This window comes from Coregonus clupeaformis, chromosome 16, assembly GCF_020615455.1.
Source record: "Coregonus clupeaformis isolate EN_2021a chromosome 16, ASM2061545v1, whole genome shotgun sequence".
Lineage (NCBI taxonomy): Eukaryota > Metazoa > Chordata > Actinopteri > Salmoniformes > Salmonidae > Coregonus > Coregonus clupeaformis.
Window position 1 is genome coordinate 2,754,539 of NC_059207.1, and position 21,953 is coordinate 2,776,491.

The 21,953-nt window shown below is 43.3% G+C and overlaps 1 protein-coding gene across 8 annotated transcripts; it reads left to right on the forward strand.

The window, feature by feature from the left end:
- Positions 1–3,951: 3,951 nt before the first annotated feature.
- si:ch211-212k18.13 (ubiquitin carboxyl-terminal hydrolase 47) lies at positions 3,952–20,082 on the forward strand. Of its 8 annotated transcripts, XM_041884108.2 has the most exons (14): positions 3,952–4,035; positions 10,255–10,386; positions 10,503–10,599; positions 10,703–10,815; positions 13,017–13,087; positions 13,214–13,345; positions 13,438–13,524; positions 13,678–13,806; positions 14,194–14,322; positions 14,503–14,540; positions 14,685–14,719; positions 16,759–16,805; positions 18,130–18,193; positions 19,739–20,082. In XM_041884108.2, the coding sequence occupies exons 2-14, from the start codon at positions 10,299–10,301 to the stop codon at positions 19,750–19,752; spliced, it is 1,044 nt and encodes a 347-aa protein (XP_041740042.1). In that variant the 5' UTR covers positions 3,952–4,035; positions 10,255–10,298; the 3' UTR covers positions 19,753–20,082. The 8 variants fall into 8 exon arrangements, 5 of the variants coding, with proteins under 5 accessions (XP_041740042.1, XP_041740041.1, XP_041740043.1 ...); XR_006001830.2 differs by lacking the exons at positions 18,130–18,193; positions 19,739–20,082 and adding an exon at positions 18,258–18,414 and having other exon boundaries at positions 16,759–17,313; XR_006001828.2 differs by lacking the exon at positions 19,739–20,082 and having other exon boundaries at positions 16,759–17,313; positions 18,030–18,219.
- The last annotated feature ends 1,871 nt before the right edge of the window (positions 20,083–21,953 follow it).

Below are 21,953 nucleotides of genomic sequence, written 5' to 3' on the forward strand. Positions count from 1 at the left end.
TGGAGGTGGAAACATTATGCTTTGGGAGTGTTTTTCTGCTAAGGGGACAGGACAACTTCACCGCATCAAAGGGACGATGGACGGGGCCATGTACCGTCAAATCTTGGGTGAGAACCTCCTTCCCTCAGCCAGGGCATTGAAAATGGGTCGTGGATGGGTATTCCAGCATGACAATGACCCAAAATACACGGCCAAGGCAACAAAGGAGTGGCTCAAGAAGAAGCACATTAAGGTCCTGGAGTGGCCTAGCCAGTCTCCAGACCTTAATCCCATAGAAAATCTGTGGAGGGAGCTGAAGGTTCGAGTTGCCAAACGTCAGGCACGAAACCTTAATGACTTGGAGAAGATCTGCAAAGAGGAGTGGGACAAAATCCCTCCTGAGATGTGTGCAAACCTGGTGGCCAACTACAAGAAACGTCTGACCTCTGTGATTGCCAACAAGGGTTTTGCCACCAAGTACTAAGTCATGTTTTGCAGAGGGGTCAAATAGTTATCTCCCTAATTAAAATGCAAATCAATTTATAACATTTTTGACATGCGTTTTTCTGGATTTTTTTGTTGTTATTCTGTCTCTCACTGTTCAAATAAACCTACCATTAAAATTATAGACTGATCATGTCTTTGTCAGTGGGCAAACGTACAAAATCAGCAGGGGATCAAATACTTTTTTCCCTCACTGTAGCATTTACAAGAAGTCACATTTCTATTTACAAGAAGTCCAACCTCTGCTTTGGTGACAGGGTGTTGTCCAGAGCTACACCCAGGCTCTGGAATTCCCTCCCTTCACCTGTGCCCTCCACATGTCAGACTTTCCATATTTCAGTCCCATCTTGTTGACACCTGGTCTCATAGACTAGATGTAACATAGTAAATCGAAATCCGGGACACTCAAATGAGTATGATATATACATTTACATTAACATTTACATTTTAGTCATTTAGCAGACATTCTTATCCAGAGCGACTTACAATTAGTGAGTGCATACATTTATTTTTTTCATACTGGCCCCCCGTGGGGTATGATATGTTACATTTGGTATGGTTACATAAGACAGATGCTTACTTAAGGCATAAACACAAACTTAGCATGTTAGCTAACCCTTCCCCTAACCATAACCTTAACCCTTTTAGCTAACCCTTCCCCTAACCATAACCTTAACCCTTTTAGATAACCCTTCCCCTAACCCTAACCCTTTTAGCTAACCCTTCCCCTATCCCTAACCTTAACCCTTTAACCTAACTCCTAAACTTAACTTTAAGCTTAACCCTAAACCCTAAACCTAACTTAGCTAATGTTAGCCACCTAGCTAGAATGCATAACATATTGTACATTTGCAAATTCGTAACATATTGTACGTTTTGCAAATTGATAACATTTTGTACATTTTGCTAATTCGTAACATACAGTGGGGAGAACAAGTATTTGATACACTGCCGATTTTGCAGGTTTTCCTACTTACAAAGCATGTAGAGGTCTGTAATTTTTATCATAGGTACACTTCAACTGTGAGAGATGGAATCTAAAACAAAAATCCAGAAAATCACATTGTATGATTTGTAAATAATTAATTTTTCATTTTATTGCATGACATAAGTATTTGATCACCTACCAACCAGTAAGAATTCCGGCTCTCACAGACCTGTTAGTTTTTCTGTTCTCCACTCATTACCTGTATTAACTACACCTGTTTGAACTCGTTACCTGTATAAAAGACACCTGTCCACACACTCAATCAAACAGACTCCAACCTCTCCACAATGGCCAAGACCAGAGAGCTGTGTAAGGACATCAGGGATAAAATTGTAGACCTGCACAAGGCTGGGATGGGCTACAGGACAATAGGCAAGCAGCTTGGTGAGAAGGCAACAACTGTTGGCACAATTATTAGAAAATGGAAGAAGTTCAAGATGACGGTCAATCACCCTCGGTCTGGGTCTCCATGCAAGATCTCACCTCGTGGGGCATCAATGATCATGAGGAAGGTGAGGGATCAGCCCAGAACTACACGGCAGGACCTGGTCAATGACCTGAAGAGAGCTGGGACCACAGTCTCAAAGAAAACCATTAGTAACACACTACGCCGTCATGGATTAAAATCCTGCAGCGCACGCAAGGTCCCCCTGCTCAAGCCAGCGCATGTCCAGGCCTGTCTGAAGTTTGCCAATGACCATCTGGATGATCCAGTGGAGGAATGGGAGAAGGTCATGTGGTCTGATGAGACAAAAATATAGCTTTTTGGTCTAAACTCCACTCGCCGTGTTTGGAGGAAGAAGAAGGATGAGTACAACCCCAAGAACACCATCCCAACCGTGAAGCATGGAGGTGGAAACATCATTCTTTGGGGATGCTTTTCTGCAAAGGGGACAGGACGACTGCACCGTATTGAGGGGAGGATGGATGGGGCCATGTATCGCGAAATCTTGGCCAACAACCTCCTTCCCTCAGTAAGAGCATTGAAGATGGGTCGTGGCTGGGTCTTCCAGCATGACAACGACCCGAAACACACAGCCAGGGCAACTAAGGAGTGGCTCCGTAAGAAGCATCTAAAGGTCCTGGAGTGGCCTAGCCAGTCTCCAGACCTGAACCCAATAGAAAATCTTTGGAGGGAGCTGAAAGGATCTGGAGAAGGTCTGTATGGAGGAGTGGGCCAAAATCCCTGCTGCAGTGTGTGCAAACCTGGTCAAGACCTACAGGAAACGTATGATCTCTGTAATTGCAAACAAAGGTTTCTGTACCAAATATTAAGTTCTGCTTTTCTGATGTATCAAATACTTATGTCATGCAATAAAATGCAAATTAATTACTTAAAAATCATACAATGTGATTTTCTGGATTTTTGTTTTAGATTCCGTCTCTCACAGTTGAAGTGTACCTATGATAAAAATTACAGACCTCTACATGCTTTGTAAGTAGGAAAACCTGCAAAATTGGCAGTGTATCAAATACTTGTTCTCCCCACTGTATAATACGAATTGTAAGTCGTAACATATCAAACGAAATGGGTGATGGATAACCATAAATGTATACATACCATATGAAACAGGACATCTCTGCCTTCCTAACATATCACACTAAATGGAATGTCTCGGATTTACATAAAGGATAATAGGAAATGCTCTGAGACCATGACTACCCATAATCGCCCCCTCCCTCTCATGAATCCTCCCCAACCCACACACACCCTCACACTCACATGTACCTTCACACACTTACATGTGAGCAATACAGGAAAAGAGATTAACATTACTGACAGTGTTGCAGCTGAAACTCAAAATTACTGAGAAAAAAAATTACTGAGAAAGTACCCTAGAGCTCAGGTAGGCAGTTAAAACTACCACACACACACAACACACAATGAGAATTGACTGTTGGCCAATTTAATGGTTACACACTGAACAAAGAAACTACAATTGTATTGAGTATAATTTGATGAGAGGGAAATGTGCACAATGAATGTGAAATCTATTAAAATGAACTTATAATGCTGATATGTGAAGCTATCCTTTGATGTGTTCTGCCCTCCTCACCTTTTTATTTAGGGAACAGTATGAATACCATTCAGACAAGCAGCTGGAATACTCATGACTGTTCTCCTTTTATGGGATCCAGATGGAAGATTGGAAATGTCTTTACTCTCCTCTTTTGTCGTTTTATTTTTCATAATTTATTTTCGACAATTCGCTACATGCTCTATAATCTCCCTTTCTTAGACCTTTTATTTGACCTAAACGTTGTGCTTCATTAAAAAACATATGTCTGTGTGTGAGAGAGAGGGGGATCATAGAATTAGGAATTGGATACTAATTTAATAGGATCTGTTTGGGGATATGCATTATTAATAACAACTCACAACTCACAATATATATATATATATATTTTATAAAATTGCTTGTGTGGAATACGCCACATCTGGCCACATATGCGTATTACTGTAGATTTCAAGTGAGGTGAAGTTAATCTAAATCGAAACTGAAATTTTGAAAAACACATGTGTCGCACTTCTCTTTCTCGAAGCTGAAAAATCGGTGAAATCGGTAAGTTGTTGGTAGGCTACAGTTTTTTTGGAGTGTTATTACAGTGCTCAAATGTACATGAAAATAACGGAGTAATCAAGTCATGTAATCATATCGGTATATAGGCATTGTAAGACGCCTGCTGTCCGTTTCCAGGCTTTATTTCAGCCATGCTGAAGCTACTATTCATGTAGGTTATTCATTTATGCATGCATATTGTTGTTAATCTTCAAATATTTGGAATTTGAATCCATATGCGAGGTCTACGATTAGATTTTATTACAGACGACATTTTCCATATCGCTGGCCACAAATGAGTGGTGCTGCAGCAGTTACCTCAAAACGAAAATCCGCGCAAAGGATTTACAAAAATGAAATTATGGTGCGTCTTTACGGGGTGACGGGCTGGGTTATCGAAATAGGCCTGAACGATTCGTTACCGGAGTGTAACTCCAGTTCTATGAGTGGAGCGGAGCCCCATAGGGGAGCTCTGCTCCTATTGGTTTACCCACTGCCCTCAGCCTGAGACAAAATTATGCACACACCTGCAGCCAATAGGAGTACAGGTGTCCCTATAAGAGGGGATGCCTCCCCTCAATCAGCCTCCCGAGATATTTATCTTCAGCGAGACTAGAGAGGGTCCCCAGGGCCTTAAGTCCTATGGGGCTCCGCTCCACTCATAGAACTGGAGTTACACTCCGGTAACTAATCGTTCTATATCGTGGAGCTCCGCCCCATAGGGGAGCTCTGCTCCTATTGGTTTAAGGCGGAGCGTAGCGCTCCAAAATGTACTCCCTGCCGAGCCCAACACTTCCCATCAAAATGAAAAGGTCAGGCCTAGCAATGGCTGCAACCACTCCCGCAGTACTGTAACCACTGTCACCCTACAAGTGTCACAATATACTGCGTCATTGGTTAAAAACCCGCCCCACCTAGTCCAATGGCAACACCAATGACTAGTGGGCAGATCACCAGAATACAGGCCATACTAATCTGTACTAGCAGATAGATGGTACCTCAATATCCTGTTACAATACTACTGACCACTAATGGAATGACACAAAGTGTCACTCTACATTGTGTACATGGTAGGCCGCCTCACTCAATCAATGGAACCCCAGAGATTAGTGGGCAGATCCCAGAACATGATTCATACTAATCTGAACCAGCAGATAGATGACATCACATTCCGTCAAATTGTCATGACCGGTCTAATAGTATCGTAACCAAGTTACTACTATTATCCCTCATCATTCTGCCTCACTCCAGTGAATCACTGGTGGGCAGATCAATACATGCCCTCTACTGTACTGAACCTGTCAGTCAGGAGTCATGCAAAAAATATGTCCATCTATCAGAAGCGGACCTGATAGAGACTGTAGTATCGAGTAAATGCTGGCAATTATTGCTGTCAAACAAAGGAGTCCGCTCATACTGAACCTTGATCATAAGTTTTATTCATATCACAAGCTTTCAGCATAAGTTACAGATGTCATGACACCCGGAGAGCAGTGTCCTCGAATTGTAATGTCTGCTCTAACCTCTTCTTCGCTTTTTACCCAGTATATATAATCTTCCCAAGATGTGGGTGGCTCCCTCTACTGTCCAATCCCCTGTCTACAACACACTCTTCCTGTCTGTTGTATGTGGCGTTACACTAAAACATTCCCTCTTGATACTAAAATAAACATCCTCAAAGGTTCCACTTAAACCCATTAAGAAAGTCATAATCTTAATACACTACAAGACCCTGTCTCCACAGTCCTGCATTCCTCTCCTCCTAGCTCAAAGTCTCCCTTCAGCCACGCTGAGTACAGACTGAGCCAAAGAGTTAGAAGACATATCCAAGAGATAGAAACAGATAAATGGAGACAGTGTTGACCATGATGCCGCTCTACATATATCCTCTACCCCTGTTCCTCTGAAAAGGGCAGTAGAAGCTGCTACTCCACGAGTGGAGTGAGCTCTGATACCCTGAGGCAACTGTCGCCCTGCTGCCTCATAAGCTGTCTCAATGCCCTCACAGAGCCAATGAGACAGACGCTGTTTCGAAAGTGGTCTACCTAGTGCAGCAGCACCATGACACACAAACAGCTGAGGCGATGACCTAATCGCTGCTGTGCGCTCGACGTAACACGCCAAGGCGCGTACTGGGCACAGGCGATGGAGCCTTTCCTCACTCCTCTCTCTATGAGGAGGAGGAGAAAAAGCCCACAGCTCCAAGGTCTGTGATCTATATGAACTCCTAATAACCTTCGGCACAAATGCCGGGTTAGGACGTAACACCGCTCTGCTCAGATCACCATTAATGGCCAGGCAGTCGGGTCTCGTCGAAAGAGCACACAAATCACTAACACGCTTAGCCGTAGTCAAAGCGAGCAACAGTGCTGTCTTCAAAGACAGCATCTTGAGGGGTATTTGATTCAATGGCTCGAACGGCGACTTACATAGCGCTTCGAGTACCAAAGCCAAATCCCACTGAGGAAGCGTGGCTCTAGGCATCGGCCTAAGCCGCCGCGTTCCTAATAGGAAACGTTTCACTAGAGGGTGGCTAAAGACATTGTCTCTGCCAAACCCCTCGTGACAAGCTGAAATCGCCGCTGCAAACACCTTAATGGTGGCGGGCGATCTCTGCTTGTCAAACATAAGCTGTAGGAAAGAGAGAATACTCTCAACCTGACAGCTCATGGGGTCTACACCTTGTGTGACACACCATTGTGAAAACACGTTCCATCTACTGGCATACATCTTAGAAGTGGAACTGGCACGTGAACCCTGTATGGTCCTGATCACCGCATCAGATAACCCACGGCGCTCTAGTCTGTCCCTCTCAGCAGCCAGGCCTTCAGTGGTTGGCCGATTATGGGCAACTGCCCTATCGTGCCCCCCGCCTGAGACAACGCGTCCCGTCGATGTGGAATTGGCCAAGGTGGCGCAATCAACATCTGACTCATCTCCGCAAACCAAGGAGCCCCAGGAGTCCCAGCGGAACCACAGAGTGGGCTGACGACATGAGACCCAAGAGTGACATGATCGACAGCGCCGTCACTGTGTGATTCGGACGACACTTCCTCAGGGCTAGCAACAAGGCTACCCTTCGGGGGTCCGAAATTCGAGCCCTCATCCTCACAGTGTCTAGCTGTATCCCCAGGTAGACAATCTGATGACTGGGCCAGGGCGCGCTCTTTTTCCAATTCACAGCGAACCCCAGACGTGTGAGATGAATCACTGTCTGTGTTGTGTGAGTGATCGCCAGCTCTGCTGACGGGGCGAGAACCAGTAGGTCGTCTAGGTAGGCTAGTAGCCGTATTCCCTGACGACGCAACGGTTCCAATGCCGCCTCCACATACTTAGAAAATGTGCGAGGTGCCAGGGCGTACCCAAATGGCATCCTCGTGTATTCGTACGCCACCCCTTGAAAGGCGAATCGCAGAAACTTCCTGTGACGCGGCTGTACCGGCACATGAAAGTACGCGTCCTTTAGGTCTATGCTCGTACAAAAGTCTCCTTTCTGGACACATTCCAGCAGACGTTTTGTCGTTAGCATTCGAAAGGGCCGTGTGGTTACGCTCTCATTGAGAATGCGTAAATCCAATATTGGCCTCATTCCCCTCGTCTTTTTGCGAATATAGCCCCTTGTTCCTTTGCTCCTGGGGAACCACTGTGACCGCCTCCTTCGCCAAAAGTTCCGTAATCTCTGAAACCAGAGCGGCCACTTTTTCGGGCATTTTCATCACCATCTCCACCACTCCCCTGAATGGTGGTGGGGTCCGATGGAATTGGAGAGCATAACCCTTCTGTAACGTCTGTTCTAGCCAGCGTGAGAGGGTGCAGCTTTGCTGCCACTGCCAGCAATACAGAGAAAGCGGCCGAGCGCGAAGCTGTGGTACATTCAGTAGGAAGGACCTGTATTCCTCTATGGCCCTTGCCGCCGCTGTTCCCCAACACTGAGGTGGTGGAACAGCCCAAGGCGGGCCTCCCATGAAAGGGAGAGGAAACATTAGTGCGTTCTGAACCAGAAGGAGGGGCAGAGACGTCAGTTAAACCCGTAACCGTCGTATTCCTGCCCTCCGTGAACGCAGCGCGGGTCTGAATTGCACTGACCGAGGCCACAGCCTGCGACAGGGCACCACACTGAGTCACGCTCAGTGTGGTGAGTATTAGCGCGTTCTGTGAGAGGCGCCGATACATTGGTTATTCCCGTAACCTTAGTAATCCGGCCCTCCGTGAACGCAGCATGGGTCTGAATCGCACTAACCGAGACCTTAGTCTGCGATAGTGCGCCATCCCCAAATAGCGGCTGCGTCATCATGTCTCCTGACTGAGACTGCAGTCTGCTATGAGAGGCACTCACTACCGTACTCCTTGGAGTCTGTAATGTGAGGTCTCTTTGAGATAACCTAAGACGGTGCCTTGGTATCTTTTTTCCCTTTCACCTCCTGTGTGTGCTCAGCTCTGCACCTTGGTGGGCTGAATTACACTCAGTGTGGTGAACATTGGCGCGTTCTAAGAGAGGTGGGGGCGCCGATAAGTTGGTTACTTTTGTGACCGTGGTAATCGGGCCCTCCGTGAACGCAGCATGGGTCTGAATCGCACTAACAGAGACCTTAGTCTGCGATAGTGCGCCACCCCCAATAGCGGCTGTGTCATCATGTCAGTGTCTGACCGAGACTGCAGCCTGCTATGTGAGACACTCACTACAGCACTCCTAGGAGTCTGTAATGTGAGGTCTCTATGAGGTAACACAAGGCGGCGCCTTGATACCCTTTTTAACATTCACCTCCTGTGTGTGCTCAGCTCTGCACCCCTGTTGGGCTGAGCTACACTCAGTGTGGTGAGCATCAGCGCGTTCTGAGAGAAACGGGGGCGCCGATATGTTGGTTAAACTCGTAACCATAGTATTCCGGCCCTCCGTGAACGCAGCATGGGTCTGAACTGCACTGACTGAGGCGTTAGCCTGAGACAGAGCGCCGTCCCGAATAGCGGTCGCGTCATCATGCCATTATCTGGCTGAGACTGCAGCCTGCTATGTGAGACACTCACTACAGCCCTCCTAGGAGTCTGTAAAGTGAGGTCTTTATAAGGTAACACCTTAAACTTAATACCTTTTATATACCTACCTTATGTGTGCGCTCAGCAACGCACCGTGGTGGGCTGAGCTGCACTCGAGTGGTAAGAGAGAGAGCGAGAGTGAGGAAGGTTGAACGCTCTCGGATGTATTATGGAAAAGGGGCTCTTTTTTTGACAAAGTCAGGTAGAGCCAACTCTTTATTACACACATCAACAAAAAACATTATCCTCCATACCCTCAACGGTAGGGTGGGGGGGAACAGTGGGCTCAGTCACACCAGGCGCTGCGCCGTCTTCCGTTCTCTCCCCCTCGCCGTGTCATAAACGGCGTCTCTTCTGGCCGCCCTTCGGGTGATGCCAGGATGACGCTTTAATGACCTCTCTCACCGGCGGAATGGTCGGCACCTCTGGCGCTGCAGGGGGGGGGCGAGGCCCGCTCCCTTGCTGCTGGAGGCCGCCGTCTGACGCCAAGCTGTAGCGAGAGTAACGGCCGCCCTCCATCATGTCCACTTCCGGGTTGGAGGGCAGCTTAATCTCCCGCTGTTTAGCAGCCCACTCAATGAGTCCTGAAAATTCAGAGCACAGAGAGGCTGTGGCGTCATCATCCAGGGATGTAAATGACCTCACACTTTCCTGAGGGAAAAGGGGTGTTAAATATCTGGTGGTCCTCTGTAGCTCAGCTGGTAGAGCACGGCGCTTGTAATGCCAAGGTAGTGGGTTCGATCCCCGGGACCACCCATACACAAAAATGTATGCACGCACGACTGTAAGTCGCTTTGGATAAAAGCGTCTGCTAAATGGCTTATTATTATTATCTGGGTCAGTGTAATGAATTGTTCCAATTGAATATTCATTTCTTCCCCAATAGCCCTGTCATCTCCTGAGTCAGCGCCTTCAGATGATGCCTCAGAAGCTGAGGCTAACATTGATAGCACATCCTCAAGAGGAATATCCTCCCTAAAAATGCCCAACGCTGCTTCCTCTCCTTCAAAAAAGGAGGGCGCAGCTAGCGCATAGTGGGGGATTAATGAGGCCGTCCCTGGCGTGCTGTGTCCCTCAACCCACGAAACATATGTCGGGGGGGGGGGGGCCAAAATATCATTTTCTAAATCAAGGGGTATATACATTTTAATCTAACTGATTGTGGCTTTAATGTTTTCTCTGTAACAGAAAATTTTTTGAACGTTTTCTGAAGATTATTCAGACATGAAAAAATGAATTCCAAGGAAAATCATCCAAAGAAAAAAGGATATGACAAAGGCATTGTGAAGAGGTTTAAAATGATACTTGACCTCATATTTGGTAAGCAATAAGTATGTTTCTGTCTCAAGATCGAGCCAATATACGTCTACATGCTGACACACTGAAGTGGATCAGTTATGATACTACACTAATTCATTATTCTTTCTTTATTTTAGACTACAACGGCTTAGTTAATCAAGGGGCAACATGTTATTTGAACAGTGTTCTGCAGGTCCTCTTCATGACTAAGGACTTCAGAGAGGCTGTAGAAAGGTTTGAGTCCAACTTAATACAATGATTACAATCTCAAATCAATATATTAAAATATAATAATATGCAATAAGAGATGCTATACATATCAAATCTATCTCTACAGATCTGGTCAAGATCAGAAGACTGTTGATTTTCACCTGAAAAGCCTATTTAAGACTTTAAAGACAAGTGAAACTCACACAAAGGACATCTTATCCATACTGGGCATTGGAAATGGTGAGTTTGCTGTTGATATCCTGCTGAGAAAGAGTATACATTTGACATAACTTTGATAAATATACAAGTGCTCTAATAGTGTTATAAATTCAAAAAAGGATAGTCCCCCTTTCCTGCAGTCAAATGACCTAGTGGCCTCATGGGTGGAATGTTATTAATATTTTTAATAATTTAATAATTAATGAACATGATTTAAAAAAGAAAACACCTATAATCCGGTGTTTCTATGTCAAATATATATACAGTGCATTCGGAAAGTATTCAGACCCCTTTCCTTTTTCCACATTTTGTTACGTTACAGCCTTATTCTAAACTTGATTAAATAAAACATTTTCCTCCTCAATCTACACACAATACCTCATAATGACAAAGTGAAAACAGGTTTTTAGAAATGTTTACCAATGTATTAAAAATAAAAAACAGAAATACCTTATTTACATAAGTATTAAGACCATTTGCTATGAGACTCGAAATTGAGCTCAGGTGCATCTTGTTTCCATGGATCATCCTTGAGATGTTTCTACAACTTCATTGGAGTCCACCTGTGGTGAATTCAATTGATTGGACATGATTTGGAAAGTCACACACCTGTCTATATAACGTCACACAGTTGACAGTGCATGTCAGAGCAAAAACCAAGCCATGAGGTCGAACAAATTGTCCGTAGAGCTCCGAGACAGGATTGTGTCAAGGCACAGATCTGGGGAAGGGTACCAAAACATTTCTGCTGCATTGAAGGTCCCCAAGAACACAGTGGCATCCATCATTCTTAAATGGAAGAAGTTTGAAACCACCAAGACTCTTCCTAGAGCTGGCCACCCGGCCAAACTGAGCAATCAGGGGAGAAGGGCCTTGGTCAGGGAGGTGACCAAGAACCCGATGGTCACTCTGACAGAGCTCCAGAGTGCCTGTGTGGAGATGGGAGAACCTTCCAGAAGGACAACCATCTCTGCAGCACTCCACCAATCAGGCCTTTATGGTAGAATGGACAGATGGAAGCCACTCCTCAGTGAAAGGCACATGACAGCCCGCTTGGCGTTTGCCAAAAGGCACCTAAAGGACTCTCTGACCATAAGAAACAAGATTCTCTGGTCTGATGAAACCAAGATTGAACTCTTTGGCCTGAATGCCAAGTGTCACGTCTGGAGGAAACCTGGAACCATCCCTACGGTGAAGCATGGTGGTGGCAGCATCATGCTGTGGGGATGTTTTTCAGCGGCAGGGACTGGGAGACTAGTCAAGATCGAGGGAAAGATTAATAGAGCAAAGTACAGAGAGATCCTTGATGAAAACCTGCTCCAGAGCACTCAGGACCTCAGACTGGGGCGAAGGTTCACCTTCCAACAGGACAACAACCCTAAGCACACAGCCAAGACAACGCAAGAGTGGCTTCGGGACAAGTCTCTGAATGTCCTTGAGCGGCCCAGCCAGAGCCCAGACTTGAACCCGATTGAACATCTCTGGAGAGATCTGAAAATAGCTGTGCAGCGGCACTCCCCATCCAACCTGACAGAGCTTGAGAGAATCTACAGAGAAGAATGGGAGAAACTCCCCAAATACAGGTGTGCCAAGCTTGTAGCTTCATACCCAAGAAGACTCAAGGCTGTAATCGCTGCCAAAGGTGCTTGAACAAAGTACTGAGTAAAGAGTCTGAATACTTATGTAAATGTAATATTTCAGTTGGTTATCTTTAATACATTTGCAAAAATGTCCAAAAACCTATTTTTGCTTTGTCATTATTTTAGAATAAGGCTGTAATGTAACAAAATGTGGAAAAAGTCAAGGGGTATGAATACTTTCCGAATGCACTGTATATATTTTTCAGTCTTCTGTGATGTATGTAAAGTATAATATTGGGATGCAAACTAAAAATTGTATACATTTCAATTCTATATCTGACATGGTACAGGTGTCTTCTTTTTTAAGCCCATAACCATGTGTGTGAGGTGAATACTTTTGTTTCAAAGTAGATTTGTTTAAGACTACCAAGAAACACTAGGTGTGACCCTGATTTAGCCCACTGCAGTAAAAGGTTAAATAATATACATAAATTAGAATTAATGAAATTATAAATAATATTAGTAAAAAATATATATTAGTAAAAAAGTACAAATTATATTAGTTTACATAAATGAAAAAGTATATCCTTTGCATTATGACCTACCGCTTGAGTGTTTTGACTTATTGTTTTTACCAATCAGTATACGAGCAACGGGATGCTGCTGAATATTTTGAGAATATTTTAAGCATGGTCAATCCTTATGTGTCTAAGGTATAGTATTATTTATTATTTATACTGAGATGTTATTAGAAAAAACCTGCAACTGAACATGTTATAAATACAACATTTGACATGACAAGACTTATATATTATTATATGGCTTATTTTTGCATTTAGATATTCAAAGGACATTTGAGACACACTATGAGATGTTCAGAAGGTCATGTGACCAGTGATGAAACTGGTCCATTCTGGACTCTGCCACTCTCAATGGAAAATCCATCAGACTCTAACAACACCTACAGTGTGGTAGGGAAAATATTCTTCAAGTATTGTAGTAATTTCCAATGGTTTTGACGGAGCAGGGAATGATTGTTTGTAAACGGTGTGTGTGTTTACAGTGGGAAGGTTTTGAGGAGTTTTTCAAGTCTTCAACCGTCAGGGGGATGCATTGTGACCAATGCAATGAGAAAACCGACGCAACCATTGTGAGTTGCGATGTTAAGAATATTCAATCATATCAATATCCTTAATCGATAATGGTACAAAAGCTTCTCAAAAAGATAACACGCTTTAGACTATGGAAGGTTATATCTATACTATTCAGGACTGATAGTGAGTGTTTGTTTTGTGTCACCCAGGTATGTAAGATGGAACATCCCCCAGAGATTCTGACTCTGCTCCTCAAGAGGTTTAAGTTCGACTACAGCAGGATGTCATATGCCAAAAATGACTGCTGTGTGGATGTTCCTCACATGTTACGGACAAAGGTATTTAGAGATACTTTCTTTATTTTTTATCATCAGTTGTCCCTGATTGCACTGACTTTGCTCACAGCTGCTTGTTTGAAGAAGTGTACTTACTCTGATCAAGATGTGGTTGTCCCACTGGCTATCCTAAGTTGAATGCACCAATTTGTAAGTCGCTCTGGATAAGAGCGTCTGCTAAATGACTTAAATGTAAATGTAAATATAGGCGACACATTTGTTTATGTATTCAGGCAGTAGCACTATAAAAGGAAAACAGAGAGTTACATGTACTCTCATTCTCACTGGTCCTTCAACAGTCCCTACCAAAAACAGCTTTGTACATTTAAATGATGGCTGTATTTTTATTTTCATGGCAGACCTTTTGATTTACTCAATGTCTCTGAACAGAACAGTGACTATGAACTCTATGCTGTTGTGGACCATGTGGGAAGTCTTCGAGGTGGACATTACACTGCTAAGATCAAGTCCTATCAGAATCACAAATGGTATATCTTTGATGACACCTACGTCAGACAGGTATGTATTTTTGTCAATTGAATTGAGTATTGATTGTTTCAGTGTCAAAGATGATGTCTCATCAAAATGTATTGAAACACCACCAATAGACACCACCCTCAATATACTGTAGGTCAGTGTACACAATGCTTTGTATATATTTTTCTACTATTTGTAATCCATACTGCTCCTCTCTTACAGCCCAATCCACAATCAATCAGTCATATGAATAATGAAAGGTACAATGTCAGTGTTTTCCATCTCTTGAGGTTGTGTGTGTGAGTACGTGTTTTTCCAGAGAACATCATGCCAAACTCTGAATCGCCTCTTTTTTTGTAAGATTATTGTTTTAATAATATTTTCTATTTTTCTATTTCCACTAGATCCCAGAGTGTGTATCTGCTTATGTACAAGAAATGTAAGTTAAAGGGGCAGTAGTTAAAGCGGCAGTGCAGTGCAGTCAAAAACGTGATTTTCCTGTGTTTTAAATACAGTGCCTTCGGAAAGTATTCAGACCCCTTGACTTTTTCCACATTTTGTTACGTTACAGCCTTATTCTAAAATTGATTAAATTGTTTTTTTCCCTCATCAATCTACACACAATACCCCATAATGACAAAGCAAAAACTGTTTTTTTGAAATGTTGGCTAAATTATTAACAATCAAAACTTAAATATAATATTTACATAAGTATTTAGACCCTTTACTCAGTACTTTGTTGTATAGAGTCTTCCTGCGTTGTCTTGTGTGCTTACGGTCATTGTCCTGTTGGAAGGTGAACCTCGTCTCAGTCTGAGGACCTGAGTGCGCTCAAGCAGGTTTTCATCAAGGATCTCTCTGTACTTTGCTCCGTTCATCTTTGCCTCGATTCTGACTAGTCTCCCAGTCCCTGCCACTGAAAAACATCCCCACAGCATGATGCTGCCACCACCATGCTTCACCGTAGGGATGGTGCCAGGTTTCCTCCAGACGTGACTCTTAGCATTCAGGCCAAAGAGTTCAATCTTGGTTTCATCAGACGAGAAAATCTTGTTTCTCATGGTCAGAGTCTTTAGGTGCCTTTTGGCAAACTCCAACCGGGCTGTCATGTGCCTTTTACTGAGGAGTGGCTTCCATCTGGCCACTCTACAATAAAGGCCTGATTGGTGGAGTGCTGCAGAGATGGTTGGCCTTCTGGAAGGTTCTCCCATCTCCACAGAAGAACTCTAGAGCTCTGCCAGAGTGACCATCGGGTTCTTGGTCACCTCCCTGACCAAGGCCCTTCTCCCCCGATTGCTCAGTTTGGCCATGCGGCCAACTCTAGGAAGAGTCTTGGTGGTTCCAAACTTCTTCCATTTAAGAATGATGGAGGCCACTGTGTTCTTGGGGACCTTCAATGCTGCAGACATTTTTTGGTACCCTTCCCCAGATCTGTGCCTCGACACAATCCTGTCTCGGAGCTCTACGGACAATTCCTTCGACCTCATGGCTTGGTTTTTGCTCTGACATGCACTGTCAACTGTGGGACCTTATATAGACAGGTGTTTGCCTTTCCAAATCATGTTCAATCAATTGAATTTAACACCGGTGGACTCTAATCAAGTTGTAGAAACATCTCAAGGATGATCAATGGAAACAGGATGCACCTGAGCTCAATTTCGAGTCTCATAGCAAAGGGTCTGACTACTAATGTAAATAAGTTATTTTTTTATTTTATTTTTTATATGATTTTGTGTATTGTCATTATGGGGTATAATGTGTAGATTGATGAGGAATAAGGCTGTAATGTAACAACATGTGGAAAAAGTCAAGGGGTCTGAATACTTTATGAATGCACTGTATATTTCCACACTATTAGTTTGGAATAATACTGTGAAATGGTGAAAATTATGTAAGAGCTGTTTGAAAATATTGCCTGAAATTTTAGCTTGTTTTGCATGGGTGGGGTTTTGGACAGTATACCAATAACAAAGAGAGTATGCCCTCCTCTCTGCCAATAACAGCTAGTTTTCAGGTTACATATTCCTCCCATTAGGCTTCTCCAATTAGGTCCCTCACTCAGACCACTCTCAGACAGTCTTAGCAAAAATGTTGCTTGAGACAGTGCTTTTTGCTAAGAAGCAATTTATGTTTCTTTTTTACAATTCTAATTGAAAATAATCACTGTAAGGTACTTAATTGTTACCCAGAAATTGTTTGATAATGAGAAAGAAATGGCTGCATTGGACCTTTAGCTCTTTTTTACTTTTTGAAATACCTGTCATACAGTTAGCCCTTACAGTAACATCACTTATCTTAAAAGATCCTCCTCTATGTCTTCAATTATCCTGGCTTCAACAGCTCCTGTTTAATCCATCTAGATTTGTGGCCCTAAATGTTCCTTCTGCTTGGCTAAACTGAACTATGCTTCCTTCATCTGAACTATTTTTGACCAATTACAGTCAAACTTATGTATGCATTTCCCTCTGTAATTCTAAGCACGTGCTCCGGATCAACCAAAGAAGAGGGAGAAGAAAAAAGAGGAGGTATTAAAAGTGTATGGAAGATAAAAGAAGAATTGAGGATAATAAAAGAGGAATGGAAGAAAATGAAGAAAATAATCAATGTGGAATCACAGAGAATAGCATTGCAATTGGAAAGAATATAGGTGGAAATCAAGACATGGGTAGACAACAATGGAAGAGGCATTGATGACAATCCTCAACAATGAATGGCAATAAGAGAGACAATTAACATAATAGAAGAGGAAGCAAAGAGAACAAACAGAATTGAAGAGTGTAGAAGAGGAATTGAAGAGTGTAGAAGAGGAATTGAAGGGTGTAGGAGATGGATTGAAGAGTGTAGAAGAGGGATTGTAAAGTATAGAAGAGGAATTGAACATATGACGGAGTCTGTTACGTCCCATCGGGGACGCTAAGTCTCTTAAAGCTAACTGCCAGTTGAAGATAGATCTCTGGGAAAGTGACATCAACAATGGCAACTAACAGCTTCACTAGCCAGCTATTCTGCTTAAGTCATTCAGCAATAAAACAGGTACGCTTGGAATAGATTATATTCTGTTTTAGATCCCGCTTTATTTGAAGTGTATCCTATGAAGGCTTCATAAAGCAATCACATAGGCTTTGTAAGCACTACATAAGTGGGCCACAAATCATCTATAACCATATTTCATGCTCTAGAAAGGATTAATCAATGTGAACAAATAAATGAATGGTTATGTCATACAGTTATGCAACATTATATATCTTTATAGAGCATAATATACAGTTACAGATAATTTGTGAAGCATCTATGTAGTGCTTTATGAAGCCTTCATACGATGCACTTCAAATAAAGCGGGCCCAATACCCAGCTTTATTCAGTGGTCTTGTTTAAAGTTTTTAATGTTCCAATGTCATTAGACATATCGTTTTTAGTTTTAGGCTACAAGCCCATTCTGCCTAGTCTGTATCAGTAGCCATATCGACTAAAGAGAACACGTTTGCATTTTGCATTCATTATATCTCTTTAGTCATACAAATAACGCCAACGTCTCCTTGAACAGGCGACTTCAAAAGTGCTTTATCACTTGATACTTTAAGAAATGCCCATTCTTTTAGGCTTACCATGTACAATGTTTGTCCTGGGTGTATTCAATAGTGCACACCCTAGCAAACCATTAGCAATGATTGCCCGCTCAAGGAGATGTTGGGGGTATGTGTCTGACTAAAGAGATGAATGAATACAGAATGAAAACGTGTTCTCCTTAGGTTGGTATGGCTACCTATAGCAGCTGCCCGGATACACAGTTTTATGCCTTCGCTGTATTGTCGTCAGCCTTCAGGATCGGACTCTATCCATTTATCCCAGGTAGAGATAACAAGAGTGGACGATGTCGCTGTTTCTGGTCGTGGCCGTGGTTCTGCTGTTTCTGGTAAGAAGACCCTCTTAAATCTACACCAGATTTTGTAACTGAAACACTTTTATTCTACCCACAGAAACTCGTACAACGCCCTCCCTCTTCCTCCCTTCGGCAATTCTGACCACGTGACTCTATGGTCCTGCTTCCTGCTTACAAAGAAAAGCTCAAACAGGAAGTACCGGTGATGCGCTCAATACGGAAGTGGTCGGATGAAGCAGACGCGAGGCTACAAGACTGTTTTGCTAGTACAGACTGGAATATGTTACGGGATTCATCCGATAGCATTGAGGAGTTTACCACAACAGTCACAGGCTTCATCAATAAGTGCACAGACGATGCTATACGAACGTATCCAAACCAAAAATCATAGATTACAGGCAATATCCGCGCTAGGCTAAAGGCTAGAGCTACTGCTTACAAGGAACAGGACATGGACGCATACAAGAAAGCCTGCAACGACCTCCGACTAGACATCAAACATTCAAAAGGACAATATAGTAGGAAGGTGGAATCCTATTACACCGGCTCCGACACTTGTCGCATGTGGCAGGGCTTGCAGACGATAATGGATTGCAAAGGGAAACCCAGCCGTGAGTTGCCCAGTAATGCAGATCTCCCAAACCAGCTAAAAGCCTTTATTCTCGCTTCAAGAAATACAACACTGTATCTTGCGTGAAAGACCCTGTTTTTTCCGGATGACTGTGTGATCTCTCTCTCCGTGGCCGATGTGAACAAAACGTTTAAACAGGTTAAAAATCACACAGACGGAATACCAGGGCGCGTTCTCAAAGCATGCGCAGACCAGAGCTCCAAGGTAACCTGCCTACAGACTATCGCCCTGTAGCACTCACATCTGTAATTATGAAGTGCTTTGAAAGGCTGGTCATGATATACATCAACATCATCATCCCAGACACTCTGGACCCACTCCAATTCTCATAACGCCCCAACAGATCCACAGATGGCGCAATCTCAATTGCACTTTACACTGCCCTCTCTCACCTGGACAAGAGGGGAAATAACTATGTGAGAATGCTGTTCATAGTCTACAGCTCAGCATTCAACACCATAGTCCCCTCCAAGCTCATCACCAAGCTAGAGACCCTGGAACTGAACACCTCCCTCTGCAACTGGATCTTGGACTTCCTGACAGGCCGGCCCCAGGTGCTGTAGGTAGGCAACAACATCTCGCCACGGTGACCCTCAACACGGGGGCCCCTCAGGGGTGTGTGCTTAGTCCCCTCCTGTACTCCCTGAGAGAGCTTCAAGTTCCTTGGCGTCCTCATCACTAAGGATTTAACATGGTCCACACACACCCGCACAGTCGTGAAGAGGGCACAGCAGCACCTCTTCCCCCTCAGTGGCTGAAAATATTTGTCATGGGCCCTCAGATCCTCAGATATTTCTACAGCTGCACCATCGAGCTCAATGGGAATCTTACTGGATAAATAAAGGTTAAATCATCCGAAAAAAACATAGATATATAATGCTGCTCCATTGTGAATTGAATTACATCTATTATAATGTATTTCCCTCTGTGATTCCTTGTTACATCAGAACTCAAACCCTGACATGAGCCTGACCTTTGACCCAGCCCCTCCTTCTCCTGTGCCAGGGGTCAGTACAGACCCGTACTGTGGCTGCAGTCCTGGGGGTCAGTGCTGCTGTCTGTCTCCTGGCTGCCCTGATGGTGGCCTACAGGAGGTACCGCTCCTCCAGAGTCAGGGTGCATGCTGACCAAAGTGAATCACATAACTGCTGATGGAAACTGGGACCCTATTATGGCCCTGAGAGTTCATAGCCAGAGCTTCGTTTTATATTCAATTGTTTGAGTGAAAAAATTATATCAACTCAAGTTTATTTTCTTACAGGGGAAGAGAATAAACAAAAGATACATTGTGGTTTTGTTTCTGTTATTTTTAATTATCTTTGAAAGATTTATCAACAGCTTTTCCAGTTTGTGCTTTGGCAGGGAGATTACAGTACAATACTGAATACAGTGTTACATAAAAATACATCATAAATACAGGCAGTAAAGTAGAAGAGATTCTCTCTTCTGCCCATTCTTCAATCCCTCCATTCCCCAGGCAACCTCATCACCAGCTGACTGACAGAGTGGTGCTGGATCCCATAACAGGAGAGCAGGCGTGAGTCTTCCAGGTTGGGACTGTGTTTTGTATTTTGTCCTGTGCCCTGTTTTGTGTGTTTTTATGTTTGAATGTTGTAAACTCCCAAGTCTTACTAGCTTATCTTAAGATGACCTCTGTGTTTATCAAAAGCATTGAGAATGAAATAACACTGGTTGGCAGAAAGTCATGTTTTCTGTATGCAAAGTTCCTAACCAGAATGAGTGTGTACTTTTCAGTTGCATAGCCTAAGTATAGGCAAGCAGCTAAGCCCCAAAATTGTGGACTTCATGATAAAGCCACCAAAATGTCTAAATAAGTATTTTTAGCTATAGTGCCATCGCAGATTTGGCCCAGATTTGGCCCATTGGCTATTTCCAATATGGCTGCCAACCAGCTGCATGGGGCCATATTGGACAGGAGTCACATGGCCATATCTCCACAAATAATAGGTACATAGGGCCCGATTCAGACTTAGGAAATCTATTCCTTTTTTTAAGCGTTTTGATTTAAGCACTTCTCAGTAGTTGGTATTCAGACTTACCGTATTGTCACTGGGTGCTGTAGGTGGGTGTGGTGCAGGAATCAGATGCAGGACGCAGAAAGATAAGTCCAATAGACTTTAGTGAACAGCACACTCAAATTCACGAGTCAAACGCCCGGAGGCGAGAAAGTCCGCACACAGGCGAAAACCAAAAGGCGCACAAAACAGTGCGTAAATAACCTCCTAACACAGAGGAGGAAAATACAAAATGCACAAGGCAAACAGTAGCGCACAAAACACGACAGAGAAACAATAACACACAAACACAGACACACACAACGAGAACTAAATAGAACACTAACGAGGACTAACTAGACACAGGTGTACAACATCAAGACCAAACCAAACGAACATGAAACATAGATCGGTGGCAGCTAGTACTCCGGAGACGACGACCGCCGAAGCCTGCCCGAACCAGGAGGAGGAGCAGCCTCGGCCGAAACCGTGACACGTATGCAGGTGAGGCTCCCTTAAGCGCAATGAATGAATTGAATTCAATCACTGAAAACCCTCCCACAGATTTTCTCATGGAATTTTCATTCAATAGGATTCTCAGTACATTTATCCCTTTAAATACAGTGTACCTTTAATTATAATTTTCTCTACAGACTCACTAGAATATATATTGAGAGAACGTGTTCAGAATAGGTATGAATGAAAGAAAACCATCTAAATACACACATATTCATCTCTTTTCAGCCTCAACTATTAGATTAAAAAATACTCTGATCTTGTATATTATTTAGGGTTAGGAAAGTATTTATGAATAATAATAAAAAACTGGTTTGGAGAGCCTTTACACATTAAATATATTGGTGAATAAAAAATACAGTGGTTTGACTCATCCTGAAAGTTGCCATATTCAATTGTTGAATCCATGAAATATTGGAAAGTGAGAAAAGTGTACAATAGGGGTTGACCAGTAGTCTTATAAATCTACCCAAATAATACTCACTAATCATGGAACTGTGATGACACCGGTCCAGTCGCCATGAACCGTGTGCCAGGCTCCAGGATTAAACTGCTCTGTATGGTCTGCGTTCCATAATGATTAAAATAGGTTACATGTTTCAAATTATTGCACAACTTAGTTAGTCTAATA

What these genes read in the sequence shown, in the direction of transcription:
- si:ch211-212k18.13 (XM_041884107.2), top strand. Translation starts at nt 10,299, where the DNA reads ATGAATTCCAAGGAAAATCATCCAAAGAAAAAAGGATATGACAAAGGC. An exon ending in GATACTTGACCTCATATTTG is followed by an intron (nt 10,387 to 10,502) that starts GTAAGCAATAAG and finishes TCTTTATTTTAG; the next exon opens with ACTACAACGGCTTAGTTAAT. An exon ending in AGTCATATGAATAATGAAAG is followed by an intron (nt 14,541 to 14,684) that starts GTACAATGTCAG and finishes TATTTCCACTAG; the next exon opens with ATCCCAGAGTGTGTATCTGC.